The 19,669-nt window shown below is 46.6% G+C and overlaps 1 protein-coding gene across 2 annotated transcripts; it reads left to right on the top strand.

Moving 5' to 3' along the window:
* The first annotated feature begins 2,121 nt into the window (after positions 1-2,121).
* ATMIN (ATM interactor) lies at positions 2,122-18,061 on the top strand. Of its 2 annotated transcripts, none has more exons than XM_042919370.1 (4): positions 2,122-2,451; positions 12,216-12,341; positions 13,133-13,332; positions 13,994-18,061. In XM_042919370.1, exons 1-4 carry the CDS (start codon positions 2,122-2,124, stop codon positions 15,807-15,809), a joined length of 2,472 nt encoding a protein of 823 aa, XP_042775304.1. In that variant the 3' UTR covers positions 15,810-18,061. The 2 variants fall into 2 exon arrangements, with proteins under 2 accessions (XP_042775304.1, XP_042775305.1); XM_042919371.1 differs by lacking the exon at positions 2,122-2,451 and adding an exon at positions 2,601-3,424 and having other exon boundaries at positions 13,994-18,049.
* Positions 18,062-19,669: the final 1,608 nt, after the last annotated feature.

Raw genomic sequence — 19,669 nt, forward strand, 5'->3', positions numbered from 1 at the left:
TTCCTTGTAGACCACAGTCATGGTATAGAGCGTCTGTCCCTATGTGCACACATGTGGGAGGAGCTTCTGCTCGGTGCCTGAATGCCTCTGTTGGGTCTGCACAGAGGCCCTGCAGTCTCCCCAGGATGGTTTCTCACAGGCTCACAGCCCTCCCTGGTGCTTGGCAGTGATGTGCAAATGGAGGCTGAATGAGAAAGACACTAATCGTATTATCCACCCTACAGTGGAATCACTTGAGGCTCATCCTGTAGCCCTCCCAGACACAGGCTCCTGCTTAAGGAAATGAGAATACATGGAACTCTATCTGTTGTGTACGTGGTGTTTAGTCTGCCCTCTGTTCTTCTTCAGGAGGAATTATTCTTTAGGTATAATTTGGTGAATTCCATGGAGGAGGTGAGTTCAATTTCTTCTTTTGTCACTGTCTTGGACTGGAACTTCTGTCATGTACTTGACGATCCAGAGACACATACTGCATTCAAATGCAGTCTTAGGAACAGATGGAGCGGTAAATGCAGACCCAAGGACCGCTACAGCCAAAGGAATTTATTGTGCTTTAGGTAGAGTCTGCAAAATTCAATAGCTAACGTTTATGGAATATTTACTAGGTCCCCGCTAAGTATTTTATATGCATTATCTTATTTTCGTAACAATCCTATATGGCAGGCAGAATTACCAGTCTAATTCTACTGAAGTGAATACCAGCTCTTAGGCCAGTAAGTGGCTGTACCCACAATAACCCGAGGCAATTGGACTCTGAGACCCCATGCCAAAAGAAACAATAGCCTGTGGATGCTATCCCACGCACATAGATGCGGGGTTGTTTTTTTGTTTGTTTTTGTTTTTTTGTCCCACAGTACTTTTAAAATCAGAACTTCTATGATGGGCAAAATAATGCCCTCCCCTCAAAGATGTCCACATCCTAATTCCTGGAATCTGTAAATATATATCACCTTACAAGGCAAAGGGACTTTGCAAAGGGGAGATTAGTCTGGATTTCCTAAATGGACCTACTGTAATCACAAAGGTCCTCAAAAGTGGAAGAGGAACAGGAGAGAGCAGAGGGAGAAGTCCGTGATGTGATAAAGACTCAACTCACCATTACTGACTCTGAGAAGCTGGACAAGGCAAGTAAACACCTTCTTCTGTAGAGCCTCCAGAAGAAATGCAGCCCTGCCCACACCTCCAGCTTAGTCTCATACTCATGTCAGACTTCTGACATACAGAACTATAAAATAACAAATCTATGGCGTTTTAAGCCACTAAAATTGTGGCAATTTGTACCTGTAGCAATAGAAAGCTAGCACAGCTGCTGGCATATAAATTGTAAGTTTTCACATAAAAACATTGAAAAATACATCTAGTGGTACCACACACGAGTGGCAGCTGCCCCCTTTAAACAAAGGATGTTTTTTTCCATGTCTCTGCAGTCCTCATTTCTCTCTTCTATTTACACCTGGTCTCATGTGTGTTCATTTATGTGGTCCAGCTAGCCCTTCTAGGTACTTAGGTTTTGGAACCCTGCCCTGAACTATACTGTTTCCCAAATAGTAATCAAATTTCAGCGCTTAAGATACAGGCATATAAATCCACCCTCTCTTAAAATGATTAACTCAGTTATTAGCAATTAATTTGTGTAATGTGACCTATGGCTAGTTACTTCTCTGAAAATTGGGGGAAAGCTTATAGTACATACCCGCTACACCTATTGCGAGGACAAAATGAGATACAAAATGTCTAGCGCATGGTAAGTCCCCAACAGACAATAGATGTAATTAACATACTATTGGCTAATATTTGGGTTGTTTCTAATCTTTGGGAAATAAAGTTCCTGAACATACTATACTGATTTGTCTTCCATACAATTATTGCCCAAGGTTAAGTTTCTGGGAAGGTGAAGAACCAGTAAGTGGGACCAACCCCTTCGATGCGTTCGCAAGGGACTCCGGTGAAATTTTGTAACCCTCCGGCCTCAGCCGACCCGCGCTCCACGGCCCGCAGGGGGCGCCGCCGCCGTCCCGGCCCCGCCGGATGCTAATGAGGCTGGAGGCCCCGCCCCCTGCCGGAAGTGGCTGCGGCGGGAGGCGGGGCCTGCTGGCGAGGCCCTTCTGCCGTGCGGCAGCCATGGCGGCCTCTGAGGCGGCGGCGGCGGGGTCCGCGGCTCTGGCCTCGGGCGCCCCGACCGTCCCGACGGCCGCGAGGGGAGCCGCCGCCGCCGCCTCGGGCCCGTGGGGGCCTCCCGGGCGACTGAAGGGCAGCCGGCCGCGACCCGCGGCGGCGAGGCAGCAGCCCGCGGGTCCGGCGCCTCCGGCCCGGGAGCTGATCCAGCCGTCGGTGAGCGAGCTGTCCCGGGCCGTGCGGACCAACATCCTGTGCACCGTGCGCGGCTGCGGCAAGATCCTGCCCAACAGCCCGGCGCTCAACATGCACCTGGTCAAGAGCCACCGCCTGCAGGTGAGCCCGCCGCGGAACGACGCCTCCCAGGGCCTGGCGCTCGGGGGCTCGGGCGCGCAGGGCGGCGCGGCCGGCGGCGGGGATTGCGGTGTGTGTGTGTGTGCGCGCGCGCGCGTGTGTGCGCAGCCCGGCCGGCGGGGTGTGTGTGTGTATGTGTGTGTGTGTGTGTGTGTGTGTGCGCGCGCGCGCAGCCCGGCCGGCGGGCATCCAGCCCTAGAACGGGCCAAACCGGCCAGGGAGTCCCGGCGGGGCAGAGTGGGAGCTAGCACGCAGGAACGCGCAGTCGGAAAACACTGTGTCATGTGGCTCTGCTGCCGGGCTCGGACGTGCCGGGACTCCCGGCCTCGGGCTTGGCGGCCCGGCCCCTGGACCCCTGCACCTCGGTGGTCCTCCGCAACTTCGTGAGGCCCGGACCGTCATCCCCAGCCTCTTGATGAGAAACAGGTTGCGCAGCCGGACGAGAGCTGGGATTTAAACCCCGTCTCTGCTTCGAAAGCCCGAGTTCTTTCCACCACACCCACAATGCCTCCCTGGGGCCTTCGGGTTCTGCCCGGTGTTTAGGAGGGAGCTGCAGATTTGCCTCGAGGCACCGCCAGTTAGGAGTTTCACGGTATTGGTAGAATCGGGTTGGCTCTGCACCGAGACCTAAGGGAAATTTCTCCCCGCAGATCTTTAAGAGGGGACCCGTACGTCAACATGACAGTAGTCTGAACATCGCCTCCACCGTCTGTAAAATGGGGCAGTGCGTTTTAACCTTTAGTGCACGTCTGCGGAAAATTTATGGGAAATCCAGATGTCCGGCCGCACCCTAGGCCTTTCAAGTTATAATTTCTCAGTCACTACAGTAGGAAGTTTCTTCCCACCACCTCTCGCTCACTTCGTTCCGTGCCAACAGCGACATAGTTACACAGCATGACACTCAAAGCAAAGTTTGGTGAATATGTAGCTTTTGATGGTCTGGATTCACTCGGGAGTAAGTTTGAATTACCTGGCGTGTTGCACGTCCCTGTCTGTCTGTCCTTCAGGTGCATCGTCCTTGGAAACTTCCTTAGAGTCCGGCCTCTGATGAGAATTGAATGAGCAGCAGGTTTGAGGCTATAGTCCCTAGTCGGGCAGACGTGTGGCCCAGGAGAGGCAATCCCCGTCTAGCACCATCGTTTTCCTGGGAAGATGGGGGAGCCCAGTCGGGAAAAGTGGGTGGACCCTGGAGGCCCTCAGAATAGTTTGGGGTTTCTTCCAGGACCTGAGTGTAGTGACTCTTCACTGGTCTTCGGGAGTGGTCCTCAGTCCTGTGTTTTCTCTTTCGCACGAAATTTTACCGAAATCCTTCCTGGTCTTCGTATTTTCACTTCAGTGGGTGAACTGTGTATTGCTAGGAATTCTGCGTCAGCTTGGTTCCCTGAGCTCGTATAGGACAGCCGTCACCCGCCATTAGAGTCATGTCCTCAGCGATCGACAGCCGAGACGCATTACGTCTGGGGTACAAGAGAAGCCACCGGTCCGACCAGGACCCTCCCGTGTTGGCCTGAATATCACTCTAACAAGCACTTGTCAACAGTTTTATTGTTCTTTTCTCTGGAATTGCTGTCTGCAGCTCTCTACTTCTCTAGACTTGGTGAAGCATAAAGGGCATTTACTCTCCAGGACTAGTTTGATAGCATATAACAGGTTTATTTCTAATTATGTTTTTAAAACACGTGACGTTTAGGAATTCTGAAGATACCAGTACATACACAAAACATACCAACACATATGTGATGTATAACACAATGTACAAAATACAAAATATAACAGCCTTAAGGAGTATGTTTGAGGCACACACAGATTTTGATAGTCAAATCTCTACTTGGATTTGTCAAAGCAGCCGTATCTTCCCTTGCTGCTTCTGCTGCGTGAGGTCATTCTCCCACTTGCAAGGCTCTTTTCGGGTGTCTCTTGTCTGAAGACAGCACAGTGAACTCAAGATCCCTTTCCAAACTAGAAATGTTGAAGGGAAAAATGGTCTCTGCTGAGTGTCCTTCCTAGGTCACGAGGGACACCCGTTTCAGCAGGAATTAAAGAAATCTCACCCAGAACCGTCTCTCCCCGCCCCGCCCCCTCATCAAAGAGGCTCACTCTGCTGCCTTGTTCCGCCTTTCTAACCATAGCACCCAGCAACCCCCGAGCATCTGCTGTACCGGGGGAAAGGGGTTCGTTCTCTCACGAAGGCAACCTGTAGGACAGAACAGCCGCATCTGGACGAGGGTGCCCCAGCCCCAGTGTGGTGAATCTTACCCTTGCTCTGCATCCTGAGTAGAAGAAGGCTCTTGAGTTCAAACATCACTCTTGACGCTTGTCAGAGTACTAGAAGGAGGGAGGGAGGAGGGGAGGCCCGGGGACGGGAGCTGACTGGGGGATCCCTGTGGTTTTGAAAGCCATTTGGAGAGACCCCAGTATCCGTCAAGTGCGTGTGCCTACTTTCCGCCCTAAAGGTGGTCTGAGTGTATCTGCTTGGTGGGTTTGCATAATAGTCTGTGGAAAGTTTCCTTCACGTTCTCTTGGTTACAGCTACTTGCATAATTCTAGTTCTTTCTTAGTGTTTTTTTTTTTTTTCTAGATTTTGATAATCTTTTATTCCCTTCCCCATCTGTTGCTGTATGGTTCTTATTTTCTTTTAGAATTTCTTCACAAGATACCCTGCACTCAACCAAATAACTCCCTTCTTAATGTAAATAATTAACGAGCGCTTCTGAAGGGTGATGGGTAAGGATGGGGACTGATGCAAGGACGTGCTGCTTTTTGGTGTTATGTGGGTTCTTACGACCTATGTCTATATTCCATCTGCTGGAAGAAATTGGAAATACCCTGTCCAGCCTTGCCTACAGGGTTATCCTTGGGAAATGAAAGCTGGGGCTTTGAGGGAAAGGAAGAGTAGTAAATGGGCATTTCTCAATTGTTAGAGATTCTTTTATTCCTTGTGTTTGAAAGCAGTGAAGGGGACAGGAGGGCCCTTGAAGATTTTCTTGCCCAGCAGCATTTATATTTTTAAAGCATGGCTTCAAGGATTTTGTATTATGTTCAGTGCAGGACTTGCTTTGAATGATTTGCCAGGAAGGTTTTTTTTTTTTGGTTTTGTTTTTGTTTTTTTTTAAAGCAAAGGGAAGGAAAGGTTCCAAGTTGCTCTATAGACTATACTGTACAAAGACTTCCAATTTTAAGTTTACAATAGGAGGACAAGAGAGCAAACTAATTGTTTCCTTGGATGCTTTCTTTGAAGGCAGTGAGGTGCTAGAATACTTTTGCCTCTTTTTCCCAATTTTTGCCACTATTTTTAGTCATTTCCTTTTATCCTTTCTCCTTAAAGTGTTTCCTTCCTCCTCCTTTTCTCTTCTTCTGTTTGTTTACTTTTTTCCGCCTTATTTTTTGATTGTTTCATCTCAAAGTTTTTCTTTTTTCAAATTCTTTTTTTTTTTTTTTTTAATTTTTTTTTTCAACGTTTTTTATTTATTTTTGGGACAGAGAGAGACAGAGCATGAACAGGGGAGGGGCAGAGAGAGAGGGAGACACAGAATCGGAAACAGGCTCCAGGCTCCGAGCCATCAGCCCAGAGCCTGACGCGGGGCTCGAACTCACAGACCGCGAGATCGTGACCTGGCTGAAGTCGGACGCTTAACCGACTGCGCCACCCAGGCGCCCCTCAAATTCTTTACGTAAAGTGTTTCATAAACATTTTTCAAATTTTTTTTTTTTTTTTTTACTTTCAAATACTTTGTATGTAACATTTACCCAAAAAAGGAAGAACACAAAAAAGATAAATCACAAAGAGTCTGGTGAATTTTGTTCTTGAACATATATAGAGAATGCCAGAACAAAACGTCACTTTGTCACTGCAGTTCACGTGGTATTGTGCCATCACCATTTCTCATCTTCCCCATTCTCATCTCAGCCTTCCTACCCTTTGAGCTTTCTGTCTCCGGCTGGAATGGGAAGAAAGCCCAGGAGCTGGGTGGAGAGGTGGCGATGGGGAGGGTTGAGGGGTTGGCCCTCAGAAAGCAGGAAAGTGAACAGTATCACGTTGTTGCTGTGCCTGTAAAAAGGCATTGGGGGTTCCAGGTATCCTGGTGCGGCTCTCTGTAGTGTTTCGTCCTGGTGCATGATACAGATTTGGCTTAGATGGCCTCTTGAACAGAGTCAGTATAACGCTCCAGGTTTTTCTGGACCGTTTACTCCGTTCAAAGCATTCTCACATGCAACAGAACATACAAAAACATTCCTCCCCTTGAAAAGTTTGGAAGATTTTAAGTAGCCGCTGTGGACAAGACGGGTAAAAAGCAGAAAGAGGTAAATGACAGAAGAGAGAGGTAATGCAAAGCTATATAGTAAGGGACTTTGAATGTCTCAAGTGAGAGAAATTCAGACTCGGGAAGATTTGGGTGTCACTAGAAATGTCGGAGTGAGGTAATGACATAATCAGAGCTGTAGTGTAGAAAAATGAATCTGGCAAACTGAATGAAAAAGAGATTGAGGTTCTAGAAGTTGGTTGGGAGGTCAATGATAAAAGTGCAAACCGCGAGTCAGGACGACATCAACTAATGGTGATGGCAGCGAGAAAGGAAAGGGAGGGAGATGGTAGAAAACCTGTCAAGAAAAGTAATTGCCAACACTTGGAAGCAACCCAGATGCTTCCTAGTCGGTGAGTGGAAAATGAACTGTGGAACCTCCAGAGAATGGCGTATTCTTCAGCACTAAAAAGAAGTGAGCGATCCAGCTGTGAAAAGACATGGAGGAAATTTAGATACACGTGTAGACTAAACAAAAGAAGCCAATCCGAGAAGGCTGCATTACCGTATCATTCCCACCATACAACATTCTTGAAGAGGGCAAATAAGATTAGTGGTCGTCAGGATGGGTTTAAGGGGAAGAGGGTTGGGGCCTCTGGACAGGTCAGGGGGTTGAGCGTCTGATTCTTTTTTTTTTTTTTTTTTTTTAATTTTTTTTTTCAACGTTTTTTAATTTATTTTTGGGACAGAGAGAGACAGAGCATGAACGGGGGAGGGGCAGAGAGAGAAGGAGACACAGAGTCGGAAAGAGGCTCCAGGCTCCGAGCTGTCAGCCCAGAGCCTGACGCGGGGCTCGAACTCACGGACCGCGAGATCGTGACCTGGCTGAAGTCGGACGCTTAACCGACTGCGCCACCCAGGCGCCCCCGAGCGTCTGATTCTTGATTTCAGCCCAAGTCACCATCCCAGGGTTGGGGGACCAAGCCTCGCATTAGGCTCTGCACTGAGCATGGAGCCTGCTTAAGATTCTCTCTCTCTCTCTCTCTCTCTCTGTCTCTCTGTCTCTGTGTCTCTGTCTCTCTCTTTCTTTCTCGCTCTCTTTCTGTCTCTTTCCCTCTGCCCCTCTCCCCCACTCACTACCTCTCTAAAAAAATGAATAAATTTTAAAAGTGGGGAGAGAGTTATCAATAAGTGTAGCACAGAGGATTTTTAGGGCAGTGAAAATACTCTGTGAGAACGTAACAGTGGATACATGTCATTACACATTTGTCAAAAGCCGTAGAATATACAACAGCAAGAATGAATTCTAATATAAACTCTGGATTTTAGGTAATAATAATAATAGGTCATTGTAGGTTCACTGATTGTGATAAATGTACCACTCTGATGGGGGAATAATAGTTAATAGTGGAACAGACTGTACGTGTTTGGGGAGGTAGGGGTAGCTGAAAATTCGTGCTTTCTACTCCGTTTTGCTGTGAACCTGAAACTTGTCTAAAAAATAAGTTCATTAATTTTTTAAAAAGTGAACAGGAATATGAGAACATGATTGGGAGTTTGAAAAGGGATAATAAAAGGATTGCTAAGCAGAATTGAGTATGGATTAGAAGTGAGCATGAATTTTGTAGTGACCCTGCAGGCAGTTTTGTGGAACGTTGGACAGCCTGAGCATTGGAAGGGACCATCTTCCTGGCATATCACTAAGAGGAATTCGATGATGGTCAGGTGAATGGAGGATTTTTGAGTCTTCCTAATATTCTCCCCACATTTCGTTTTCTTTTGCGGATAACACTAGGTGGAAAAAATATAAGTTAATTGAAAGTATGCCGTTAAAAACACAAAACAAAACACTAGATGAATTGGTGAATAGGATGAGTTTGGTGATGAGAGATGACATCAGTTGTCATTAAAGCTGCCAGATGCCAGTGTTCTAACAAAAGAGACTTTCAGTCATACTTTCACAGGTACAATATTTAATGTAAAGTACTGGTTTAGATTAGGTCATTGGCATTAAGTTGGCAAAAACCGAAAGAAGAAACAAAACTCTCCACAGCAAATAACTCAGCAATAATAACTAATTGATCATGTGATAAGCACTGTTATAAACCCTATTATGCCTACTTTACAGATAAGGAAACCTTCATTTTCACAAGGTCACAGGAAAGTGACAAGGTAGAGAATTCAAACCATGGCAGTCAATATTCCAGAACCTGTGGGCTTAACCACGACACCCAAGGTTCTTAAGCTAGGTTGCACTTTGGGATCATATGGGAAGATTTAAAAACCAAATATGGATCCCTGGGTGCCTGGGTGGCTCAGTCGGTTGAGCATTTGACTCTTGATTTCGGCTCAGGTCATGATCCCAGGGTTGTAGGATCGAGCCCCACATCAGGCTCCATGCTCCTCACAGAGCCTGCTTAGGTTCTCTCTTTTCCTCCCTCCCCCTCCCCCGCCCCCGCTTGCGTGCACACAGTCTCTCTCTCATGAATGAATGAATGAATGAATGAATGAATGAATGAATGAAGTAAAACATTAGATAGGTAGGTAGATAGATCCCTAATCTGCCCCCCAAACTAATTATATAAGAATACCTGGAGTTGGAACCAGGCAGAAATACTTTTTTGAATCTCGTGATTTTTCAGAGGCCCCCCCAGGGTTGAAAACCTGTCCTACCCTGGACTGCCTTTCTAAAAATGCTCTGCATTTAGCATGCACTTGCTCTCTTCTTTAACCATTAAGGCAATAGGAGGTGGTGTACAAACTAGTTTCTGCCCTTAAGAAATTTAGTTGGGGAGGGGCGCCTGGGTCACGCGGTCTGTTAAGCGGCTGACTCTTAATCCCTGCTCAGGTCACAATCTCACAGTTGTTGAGTTCGAGCCCCAAGTCAGGCTCTGCGTTTACATTGTGGAGCCTGCTTGGGATTCTCTCTCTCCCTCTCCCTGTCTGCCCCTCCCCTGCTGTCTCTCAAAAAATAAACTATAAAAAAAGAGAGAAATTTAGTTAGGGAGACAGGAACTCTAGGAGAAAAGGATGGTATTTAAGATAGCTTAAGTTAGTTACTATCTTGGAATTCAAACAAGAAATAGGTCCCTAGATCTGGGTGGTAAGCAGAACAAGGGAATGTTATTTACTGAGAATGTGATCTGGCCTAGGCTTTATGCTAATCTAGTACAAGATAATCCTGAGAGTTAACTATAGTATCTGTCTTAAAAATGAGTAAACCGGTTCAGAGAGGTTAAATCCCCTGTCCAAGGCCACGCCCCTAATTGCTGGTAAAAATGGTATACAGGGCTTTCAATGCCAAATGGCTTTTTCTACCATTGCATCCTGCCTGAAGGGAGCCAGGGGGATATGGGACAAACTGGGCCTTCATAGAAAGTGCAGTTGGAAGTGAGAATAATACGAGTCTGTACGAGTCTGAGTAGGGTGGTGGATGAAAAGGGAGCAGAAAAAGACACGTCTGTAATTGGAGATTGGAGGTATAACACACCTATAGGTGAGAGATACAGACAAGTTTTTGGAATATCAAGTCTGCTACCAAATTAGAAAACAAAGGAAAACTATTTAAGGGACCATTTAACCCAAATGCATATGAATGTCTAGACAGTACAGTAGGATTATAAAAGGATGGACCAGTGTGGAAGACCTGGAGAACGAATTGAATTTAATATGGAAAGATAAATTATGTTATTGATAAATAAAAAAAAAATAGCTTCTTTTCTCCTCTCAGTGAGTGGACACAGACTCAACAAGATCAACATGCTCCTCTTGGGATCCACCGGGAAGGCAAAGAGGAGTCCTGGCCACCTGGTTATTCATTCCTCCCTTCTCCCGAAATGTGGATGGGAGAGAAGGAAGTGGACATGTTCCACAAGTATGAGTCCTTTCTCATCAGAACTCTAGATAAGCAGAGTATCTGTGTGCTGCAGCAGCACGTGAGGCCCAAGTGAATGAGGACTTCGACCACGTCCACTTTGACCTCAGTCTGTAGTTTTTAAGTGATTAAGTTCTTCTTTCCAGCTTATCTCTTCACCCGGGCACAAGACCCAGCAGGCATAGCATCCCAAGATGGAGACCCTAGCAACAGGGACCGCCTTCACACCAGTAAGACCCCCACGTGACTGACCCCAGGACAGTGATCAACCTGACCTTCACTGCCCACCCGCACGTACCTTTGTCTCACATTTTCCTTACATAAACCTGGAAGTATTTTCAGCACTTTGGAGACAGTCTTTGAGACACTAGTCCACTGTCTTCCCAGTTCTGGCCTCACTGAAATAAATCCCTTTCTGGTTTCTCCACCACTTGGCTCTCTGCCTGTGGATTTTGTTAGCGGCAAGTGGCCCGACCTGATCTCTTTGGGACCCCCAGAGCCAGGTGCTCTTGTACCCGTGAGTCCTGTTGTTTCCAGTGACCTATAGAGAGGTCCTTCCCCACCCCTCACCCCCCTACCCCCGCCACTGCCACCACCATCCCCTTCCTTTAGGGCCAGACGGGAATTACACTGGAGGTCATGGGTACCTTACCCCTGTGGTATGTGGGCTCATCAAGGGCACCGAGACAGAACGCTTCAATTTAAATGAAGTCACCCGTTATTTTAAACTCCCATCCAAAAAGTTAATCACGTACTTAATAACAAAGGATTATTAGGACGACATGATGTATATAAAGTGCTTAGAACGGTGCCTGACACAGTAACAAAAGCTCTAATAGTACAGATGATTAAAATGGTTATTAAATTTCACACATAGTACAGTGCCTGTGTTCACGCTGTTGTATAAAAAGTTGTGTCAACTAGCTTCAGCTACTTCAGGGGGCAGCGTGATGACCCGAGAAAGTCAGGATGCTGTCGGGAAGGCCTAGACCACAATCAAAGGAGGTTTTTTTCAGGGGCTCCCACTAATTGAGGGTGGGATGAAAGGGAAGGGAAGAATTAGGGATGATACCAAAATCTTGAGCCTCAGAAACTGTGAATATACACTTACGAACAGAGAGCCTGGCTTTAAGGAGAGAGATTTTGAGTTTAGAAGGAAGAGTTCTAAAGGAACGGATAGAAGGTTTTTAAACAACGTAGGTTTTTTGTTTTGAAAATTTTTAACAGGGGCAGCTGGGTGGTTCAGTAGGTTAAGCATCCAAATCTTGATTTCAGCTCAGGTCATGATCTCACGGTTCTGTTCATGGGATCGAGCTATACATTAGGCTTAGTACTGACAGCTCGGAGCCTGCTTGGGATTCTCTCTCGTTCTCTCCCAAAATAAATAAACTTAAGGAAAAAATTTAACAGATTTATTGAGCTACAGTTTCTTCACCGTGTACTTATTTTAAGTGAATAATCTAGTTACTTAGTAGATTCACATGGTTGTGCCACAAGCACCACGATCCAATTTAGAGCGTTATTAACCTTTAAAAGATCCCCAAGAAAAAGTCATTTTTTGTTTCTGCTCCCAGCCAGTTCTATTGGGTTTTTTTGAAAATAAGCGCTCAAAGTAACTTTTTCTTTTGCAGGATGGCATAGTAAATCCAACAATAAGAAAAGATTTGAAAACCGTACCGAAATTCTACTGTTGTCCAATTGAAGGATGCCCCAGAGGCCCTGACAGACCATTTTCTCAATTTTCTCTCGTAAAACAGGTATTTTACTTGTCTTAATGTACTTCTCTGAGGATGAGGCACAGGTGACGTAAACCTAGCGTGCAATCCAATCTCTTTCCAAATGTGACTGGAGAACTCTGGGAGAGAGCTGCTTGTGGGAATAGCCGGCTGCCCAAGAGTCTCCCTGGCGGGGAAAGCGTGAGTGGGGGTACCGCGAGTGGAGGAGACGTAGCTTGTTGTGGAGGTGAAGATGTCCGGGAGTGGGTTTGGAGGAGAGACCAGAAGACTGCTTCCTCAGCAAATGAGAAATGTGTGTCCAGCTGTCTCGTGTGACCCCGGGTGCCTCTGAGGCCAGAGGCGCAAAGGCACGTAGGAAACGGTCTCCTGAGGGAGCACGTAGCCGCGGAGGTCAGACAGAGAGTTCCAGCAGCAGCCACCTTAGGGAGGGGGCCCGGCGAGTGGGGACAGAGGTGCCTTAGGACTGGCAGAGCCTGGCGGCTGCGAGCCTTCCCCCAGCGTCTGCTGGAGGGTCCCGAGGAACGCGTGGCGGACCGCCCCCCCTCCCCCCCCCCCACCTGCGACACTCGTCTGGAACCCCTAAACGGTGGTCCCAGGAAGTTTTTGCCAAACCGTCTCCCGCTTTTCCCAGAGCAGGAGTGACTAGGAGAACGGGCGCGTGACAGACCGCAGCCTTCCCGCTTCTCCGTTCTCCTGGCGCAGACCGGCTGCGGTCTGTCCTGTGAGGTCAGCGCTAATTCGGGCGTGCGGGTCGCGTCTGGAATGCTTTGGGCGCTTGCGGTTGCCCACTCTCCCCCCCGTGTTCTCCCCAGCACTTTATGAAAATGCACGCCGAAAAGAAGCATAAGTGTAGTAAGTGCAGCAACTCCTACGGCACCGAGTGGGACTTGAAAAGGCACGCCGAGGATTGTGGCAAGACCTTCCAGTGCACGTGCGGCTGTCCCTACGCCAGCAGGACCGCCTTACAGTCCCACATCTACCGAACTGGCCACGAGATCCCTGCAGAGCACAGGTAAAGGGGAAGGAGTGCCGGTCCGCAAGTCAGTGGCTGTGGGAAGAGTTTCAGGTGAAACTTCTGGAGAGCCGCTGTCGCGGGCAGAGAGGAGGAAGGACAGAGACAAGACGTGATGTGGAAGAAGGGAACTTTCGGGAGAGCAGAGCTTTTCGGCAGGACTAGGAAAGGATCCGCACCCGCCTAACCCGGTTCTTCCTTCTTCCTTCCCGGTTAAAAATATCCACTTCCAGCATTTCTGTCAGAGGGATGTTAGAGTGTTGAGTTCAGTTTTACCATAAAACTGTACCTCATTTTAAAGGTCAGCTTTATATTTGGAGTAATAGTTTCCTACTTTAGGAACAGTAAAGGTTGCATTATATAATCTGTTCGCTTCCTTATGCTTCCAGAGCTAAGCTAAGCTGAGTTCTGGTACTTGGACGTATACCCAAAAAAGGAGGCGCTTTCTCCTTCCCTACTCACGTGTTTCTCTGCCCGCCATCACAGCAGGCCGAGTTCTCAGAGAGTCGCGGAGGGAGGTCTCCTCTTCACCCGGTGAAGTCTGACCTCTGCCGTGGGTGTGGGGGGCAGTGTTTGGAAGCAGCTGAGGAGACGGCCCCCGGGTTGAAGACAGCTGCAGCTTACGCTCATTTTTCTCTTTTCACTCTGTCATTGCTTTCAGGGACCCACCTAGTAAGAAAAGGAAAATGGAAAACTGCCTGCACAGCCAGAAGCTGTCCGGTAAGACCACCGCCGAGTCACTGAGCAGTCAGCCAGCTCCAAGACCAGACACTCAAGAACTAGAAACTTCAGAAATAAAACTAGTCACTACTTTTGAAGACTCTTGCAACTCTAATGCCGGAAAGCAGACTCTTACGACACCTCCAAGATGCCCTCAGAAGTTGCTTTTACCCAAGCCCAGAGTGGCTCTGGTGAAACTTCCTGTTCTGCAGTTTTCTCCCACGCCTGTCTTTGTGCCTACAGCCGACTCCTCGGCCCAGCCCGTGGTGTTGGGCGTGGATCATCAGGGTTCCGCCCCGGGCGCTGTGCACATACTGCCCTTGTCGGTCGGAACCCTGATCCTCGGCCTAGATTCAGAGGCTGGCTGTCTCAAGGAGAGCCTCCCTCTTTCAAAAATCGTGAATCCTGTTGCTCTGGAGCCAGTTAGTACAGGTGTTCAGGTGAACTTGGGTAAGAGCCTGTCTAATCCTTTACAAGAACTAGGAAACACATGTCAGAAGAATGGCATTTCTTCAATCAACGTGCAGACGGACCTGTCTTACGCCACACAGCACTTCATACCTTCCTCCCAGTGGGCCGGCCCTGATTCCTCCGTATCTTCCTGTTCTCAAACGGATTTGACGTTTGGTTCCCAAGTCTCCCTTCCCATTAGTGTTCACACTCAGACATTCTTACCCGGTTCTAAGGTAACCTCTTCCATAGCCGCTCAGACTGACACGTTCGCAGATGCCTGTTACCAGCCAGGTGGGATCTCCAGAGAAACCCAGACCAGCGGGATGCAGAGTCTGACAGATGGCCGAGTCCAGATGGACCAAGCTGTAATGGGTGGAGACATTTTTGAGAGCGTCCATTCATCCTACGGTGTTTCCACAGACAATATCATAAGCAGCAGCCTAGTAGCAGGGACTGTCACTCATGGTTTGTTACCTCAGAACCACCCTAAGACTTTAAATCAAGATATTGAGAAATCTGCACCGATTATAAACTTCGGCGCACAGCACAGTATGCTTCCTTCACAGAACATGACGGATAATCAGACCCAGACGATGGATTTATTAAGTGATTTAGAAAACATCTTGTCAAGTAACCTGCCTGGTCAGACACTGGACAATCGTAGTCTTTTGTCTGACCCGAATACTGGACCTGACACCCAGCTCCCATCTGGCCCAGCCCAGAATCCCGCAATCGATTTTGATATCGAGGAGTTCTTTTCCGCCTCAAATATCCAAACTCAAACTGAAGAGAGTGAGCTTAACACCATGACCACTGAGCCGGTCTTGGAATCTCTGGACATAGAGACCCAAACTGACTTCTTCCTTGTGGACACCTCTGCCCAGTCCTATAGCTGTAGGGGAAATTCGAACTTCTTAGGCCTCGAAATGTTTGACACGCAGACACAGACAGACCTAAACTTCTTCTTAGACAGTAGCCCCCATCTGCCTCTGGGAAGTATTCTGAAACACTCCAGCTTTTCCATGAGTACGGATTCGTCTGACACAGAGACCCAGACCGAAGGAATGTCCGCTGCTAAAAGCATACCTGCCGTAGAGAGTAAAGTTCAGCTGAACAGCACAGAAACACAGACCATGAATTCTGGCTTTGAGACCCTGGGCAGTTTGTTCTTCACCAGCAACGAAACGCAGACCGCAATGGACGACTTTCTTCTGGCCGATTTGGCCTGGAACACAATGGAATCTCAGTTCAGCTCTGTAGAAACCCAGACGTGTGCGGAACCACACACGGTCTCCAACTTCTAAACGTGAAGTCTGTGCGCGGGTCGGCCTTTACAGTTTCCTTCCGGGTTCAGCGAATGGAGGGTAGGACGACAGTGTTAACGCCGTTGAATGTAGTTCCTGATGCGTTTACTTGGGTCCTTGGAGGTTCTTTGCCTTTTGTACTTGTAAACATGAAATTTGTGTATAAATGTGAGTGTATTATAAAGCGTAAGATGTTGATCTAAAAATGATTGTTTCTGTGTTGCCTCCATTTGCCCTCTCACAGTTAGTTGTCCCATCTTAAAAGAACAAGAGTGTCTCACACCTGTAAAACCCATCTAGCACTTAGCTGAAGCCAAGCTTACCAGGTCCTAGGGTACAGACTTTTCAAATCTGCAAAACATTTCAGTTGAAATGTGACTCGCTTGACTTAAATTGCACCTAAAATATCTGACGGTGTTGGAGAGAAGTTCCTGTTTCCTGAGAGTAAATCTAAAGAACTCGGACGCCACGCAGCAGATTTGGGCACGAGTGCTTAGGTGGCGTGGGGCTCCTGCCGCCTGCAGCTTCGTCGGCTTTGACCTCTCCCTTTTTTTCTGACTTGGAGACCAAGGAAAACTACAGCCAGCTTTAGCTTTTGAGACCGTCTTCAGGTAACCAATGCTTATTCTTCCTCCACACGAACCAGGAGTGATCCCAACGTAAGTGTACCGTACTTGCCTCACAAGACGCGTTTCTGAACAATTACTGCTTCAAGAAGTAGCGGCCAGCCCTCAGTGTAAATAGAGATCCTTCTGGTCTAAGTGACCGTCCGTCATCCCAGCCGCGGAAACGCCGCGTTGTGGAATCGTGCCCAGTTAGCTCATCCTGGAGTGTGCCCTGTGAACACCCCTGCTGCTCTCCCCAGTAGGCGAGGGGGGGCGCTCCAGAGCTGCTTCTCAAAGTGGACCCATAGGCTGGATCTGAGTTGTGTCTAAATGTTAAGAAAAACAATAATGGAGAGCGAAGAGGCCATTCCCCCCTAAATCTCCGTACTTTGTGTAAGCTTGAATAGGGCAAGAGTGCAATCAATTATTCTCAAGTGAATCTTCATCCACCTCTCATCTTTTCCTGGAGTAAGGAAAGACATTGGCCCAGCAAGGGTAGTATTTGTGCCTTGAGGATAAGAAGTACATAACAGATCCACCCGCACTATGGGATTCCACATTTTGTTGCTTTATTTAGACAGCAATACCAGTCTTCAAAGAAGATGAAGACCAACTACTTCAGTAATCAAGAACATCCACGTTTTTAGTTGGGAGCATGGCCAGATACGCTCTGGAGGTTTTCTCTCTTCAGGAAATCAGGAATTCTTGGTTGTTGGCCAACTTTCAGTCAAGGAAAAATCGGTGCAGCCCCTAAGTTTTCTAAGTTTATTTAAAAAAAAAAAAAAAAAAAGTTCCTTCTGTGGCACATGCTTATGCTGCTGAAGACTAAACCCTCAAAATAAAACCTAAGGAGTAGACTAATAACTCATTAAATGGATGATATTAGTATTAATTCCTGTCCCATAGAATAGTTGGTAGTGAATCAATAACTTATCCAGGACGGATGAACCTAACCTGATAGATAAAAGTTTGCTGTGGTCACAGTGGCCTATGAATATGGGTTTCAAAACAGACATAAAGCCTTAACTTAGAATTTCATTATGTTTTAGAACTGTCACTGCCTTAATGTTCAAACATTTATTTAAGTTCTCCTAGTCAGGGAGAAATGCATGTTCGTTTATGGCTTTTTGTAAATACAAATGCAGTGATGTTTGGCTTTAAACAAAAATGTGTTTTGTTTTGTTTTGTTTTGTTTTGTCTGTGTGGAAATGTTTGTTAATTCAGCCAGTAGAGTTACTTACAGAAAATTGGAGCATGTCGTAGATCTTCATGTAAAGTAAGAACTGTTTCCCTCCCAAACCTTAGTTACCTGAATTGTCCTATGATTATTCGTAAAAAATGAAATCCTGTGATTAAAGAGAAGTGAGAATTCTACCTTTTTTTTTTTTTGTGAATTCTTTGACATACGCATAATGTGACCTATTTTGTTGCCTTGACATTTCACAGACCCCTTAGCTTCCGATAGTCACAGGATCAAATGGTTGTGCCTAGTTATGTTCATTACTGTTTTACCTTTGTTAGCGACAATATACTAATTTTCCTCGTAGAAAATGAAAAGACACTCCATTACCAAACTTTCTATTATGATGTAGAGTTTTTATTTGAGAAAAGCTATATACCTTAGGATTTCATTTGTTGGAGAATTTTGAAGGGAATTACCCCCAATTCATGCATTTGCCAATTCATGACCGTTTTATTTACTTTTTTTAAATGTTTATTTTTGAAAGCATGCAAATGAGGGAGGGGCGGGGACAGAGGATCCAAAGCGGGCTCTTTGCTGACAGCAGAAAGCCCGACGTGGGGCTTGAATTCACAAACCACGAGACCGTGACCTGAGCTGAAGTGGGACGCTCGAGCAACTGAGCCAGCCGGGTGCCCCCAAGTCACGGCCATTTTATAATGGGGTCCCTTTTATCTTTGTAAATAATGTAATGCTAGCTTAAGAGCAAAAACGAGAGGGTTACAACATGAGTAGTTCTTTGCTTAGTCACTGATTTGTGAAAAGCCAGATCAGTATGTTTCTGATTCCTTGATATAAAGGGGAAATGAAAATAGAAAAATTTGTGGACTTACTTGAAAGATGCTGAGTAAGGTTTGAGGCTACTTTTGATCAGAGGAAAATGTAAGCATGTCAGTCTAGTGAAGTTGAATTGTTTTATTAATAGTGGCAAGTGACAGGGTGATACTTTCGTGTAATCCTTTATGGCCTCAGTTTTAGATGGTTTATCTTAACTCCAGTCCAAACCTCACCAAAACCTGCCATCTACTATTGACTCCAAGGAGCATTTACTATCTGGTATATTTAAAGCAGTGCTTCTCACACTGGTCTTCCAAAGGCTTTTAAAGAAAGAGGAGGAGGAACTTGTACCTTTGGGGATTTAGGGATGAAGAAGTCTCAGGTGTTTATGCAGTTTCAGTTTCCTTACATTTCACAGTATACGTGTGTGTGTTCCCATTGGAAGTGCGTTATAGTGTCACCAGATCTGTCGCTAGGAAAGCAGATCGGTCTTTTGGTTTCATACTCCCAACATCTAAAAGACTGTCAGATGACAGGAATTTCCCTCTAGTTTCTTCAGCAAGATGTTGGCTAGTGTAATGTTCTTATGGCCAAGAAGGTAGTCAACTAAATACCCTTGTTTTGCAGCGTTTAAATCCAAAGAGGTCTTTCCGTTGTATGAACACTGTTAACAGACACCCTGATGTATTAGCTTACGTATTAGGAGAGGCAGGCTAAAGATGAAGGGGATTCCCAGTTTATGAGTGTTCTCGAACTAACACTACTATTTTGAGAGAGCACGAGCAGGGAAGGGGCAGAGGGAATTCCAAGCAGGCTCCACACTGTCAGCACAGAGGCCAACGTGGGGCTCACGCTCATGAACCATGAGATCGTGACCTGAGCCGTAATCAAGCCAGTCCCTTAACCGACTGAGACACCCAAGTGCCTGCAGTACACTTAAAAACGTGCACGTTTGAAAGGAGCAAATGTCCAAACCATGTGAGTAAATAAAAGCATTGTCTATAGTACTTGAACTGGAAGAGTACCGATAGTCATTCATTTGTTTCAACAAGCTTGAGGAAAAAACCTCTATGTTTTATATTGCCTTACTAATAACAAAATACACACATTTGTAACTTTGTTCTAAGTCCACAAAGTAGTGATGGTTGCATAGGAGAAACTTTGCCAAGGCCCCTCCCACTAACTTTTGATACTTGATTGTAAAGCAGGTTAATATTATAGGTCAGGATGCTACAAAA

The sequence above is a fragment of the Panthera leo genome, chromosome E2 (genome assembly GCF_018350215.1).
Source record: "Panthera leo isolate Ple1 chromosome E2, P.leo_Ple1_pat1.1, whole genome shotgun sequence".
NCBI lineage: Eukaryota > Metazoa > Chordata > Mammalia > Carnivora > Felidae > Panthera > Panthera leo.

Bases quoted from the DNA above. Each gene is read 5' to 3' on its own strand.
- ATMIN (XM_042919370.1), top strand. From the start codon at position 2,122: ATGGCGGCCTCTGAGGCGGCGGCGGCGGGGTCCGCGGCTCTGGCCTCG. The intron at 2,452-12,215 runs GTGAGCCCGCCG...TTTCTTTTGCAG, and splicing joins TCAAGAGCCACCGCCTGCAG to GATGGCATAGTAAATCCAAC. The intron at 12,342-13,132 runs GTATTTTACTTG...TGTTCTCCCCAG, and splicing joins AATTTTCTCTCGTAAAACAG to CACTTTATGAAAATGCACGC.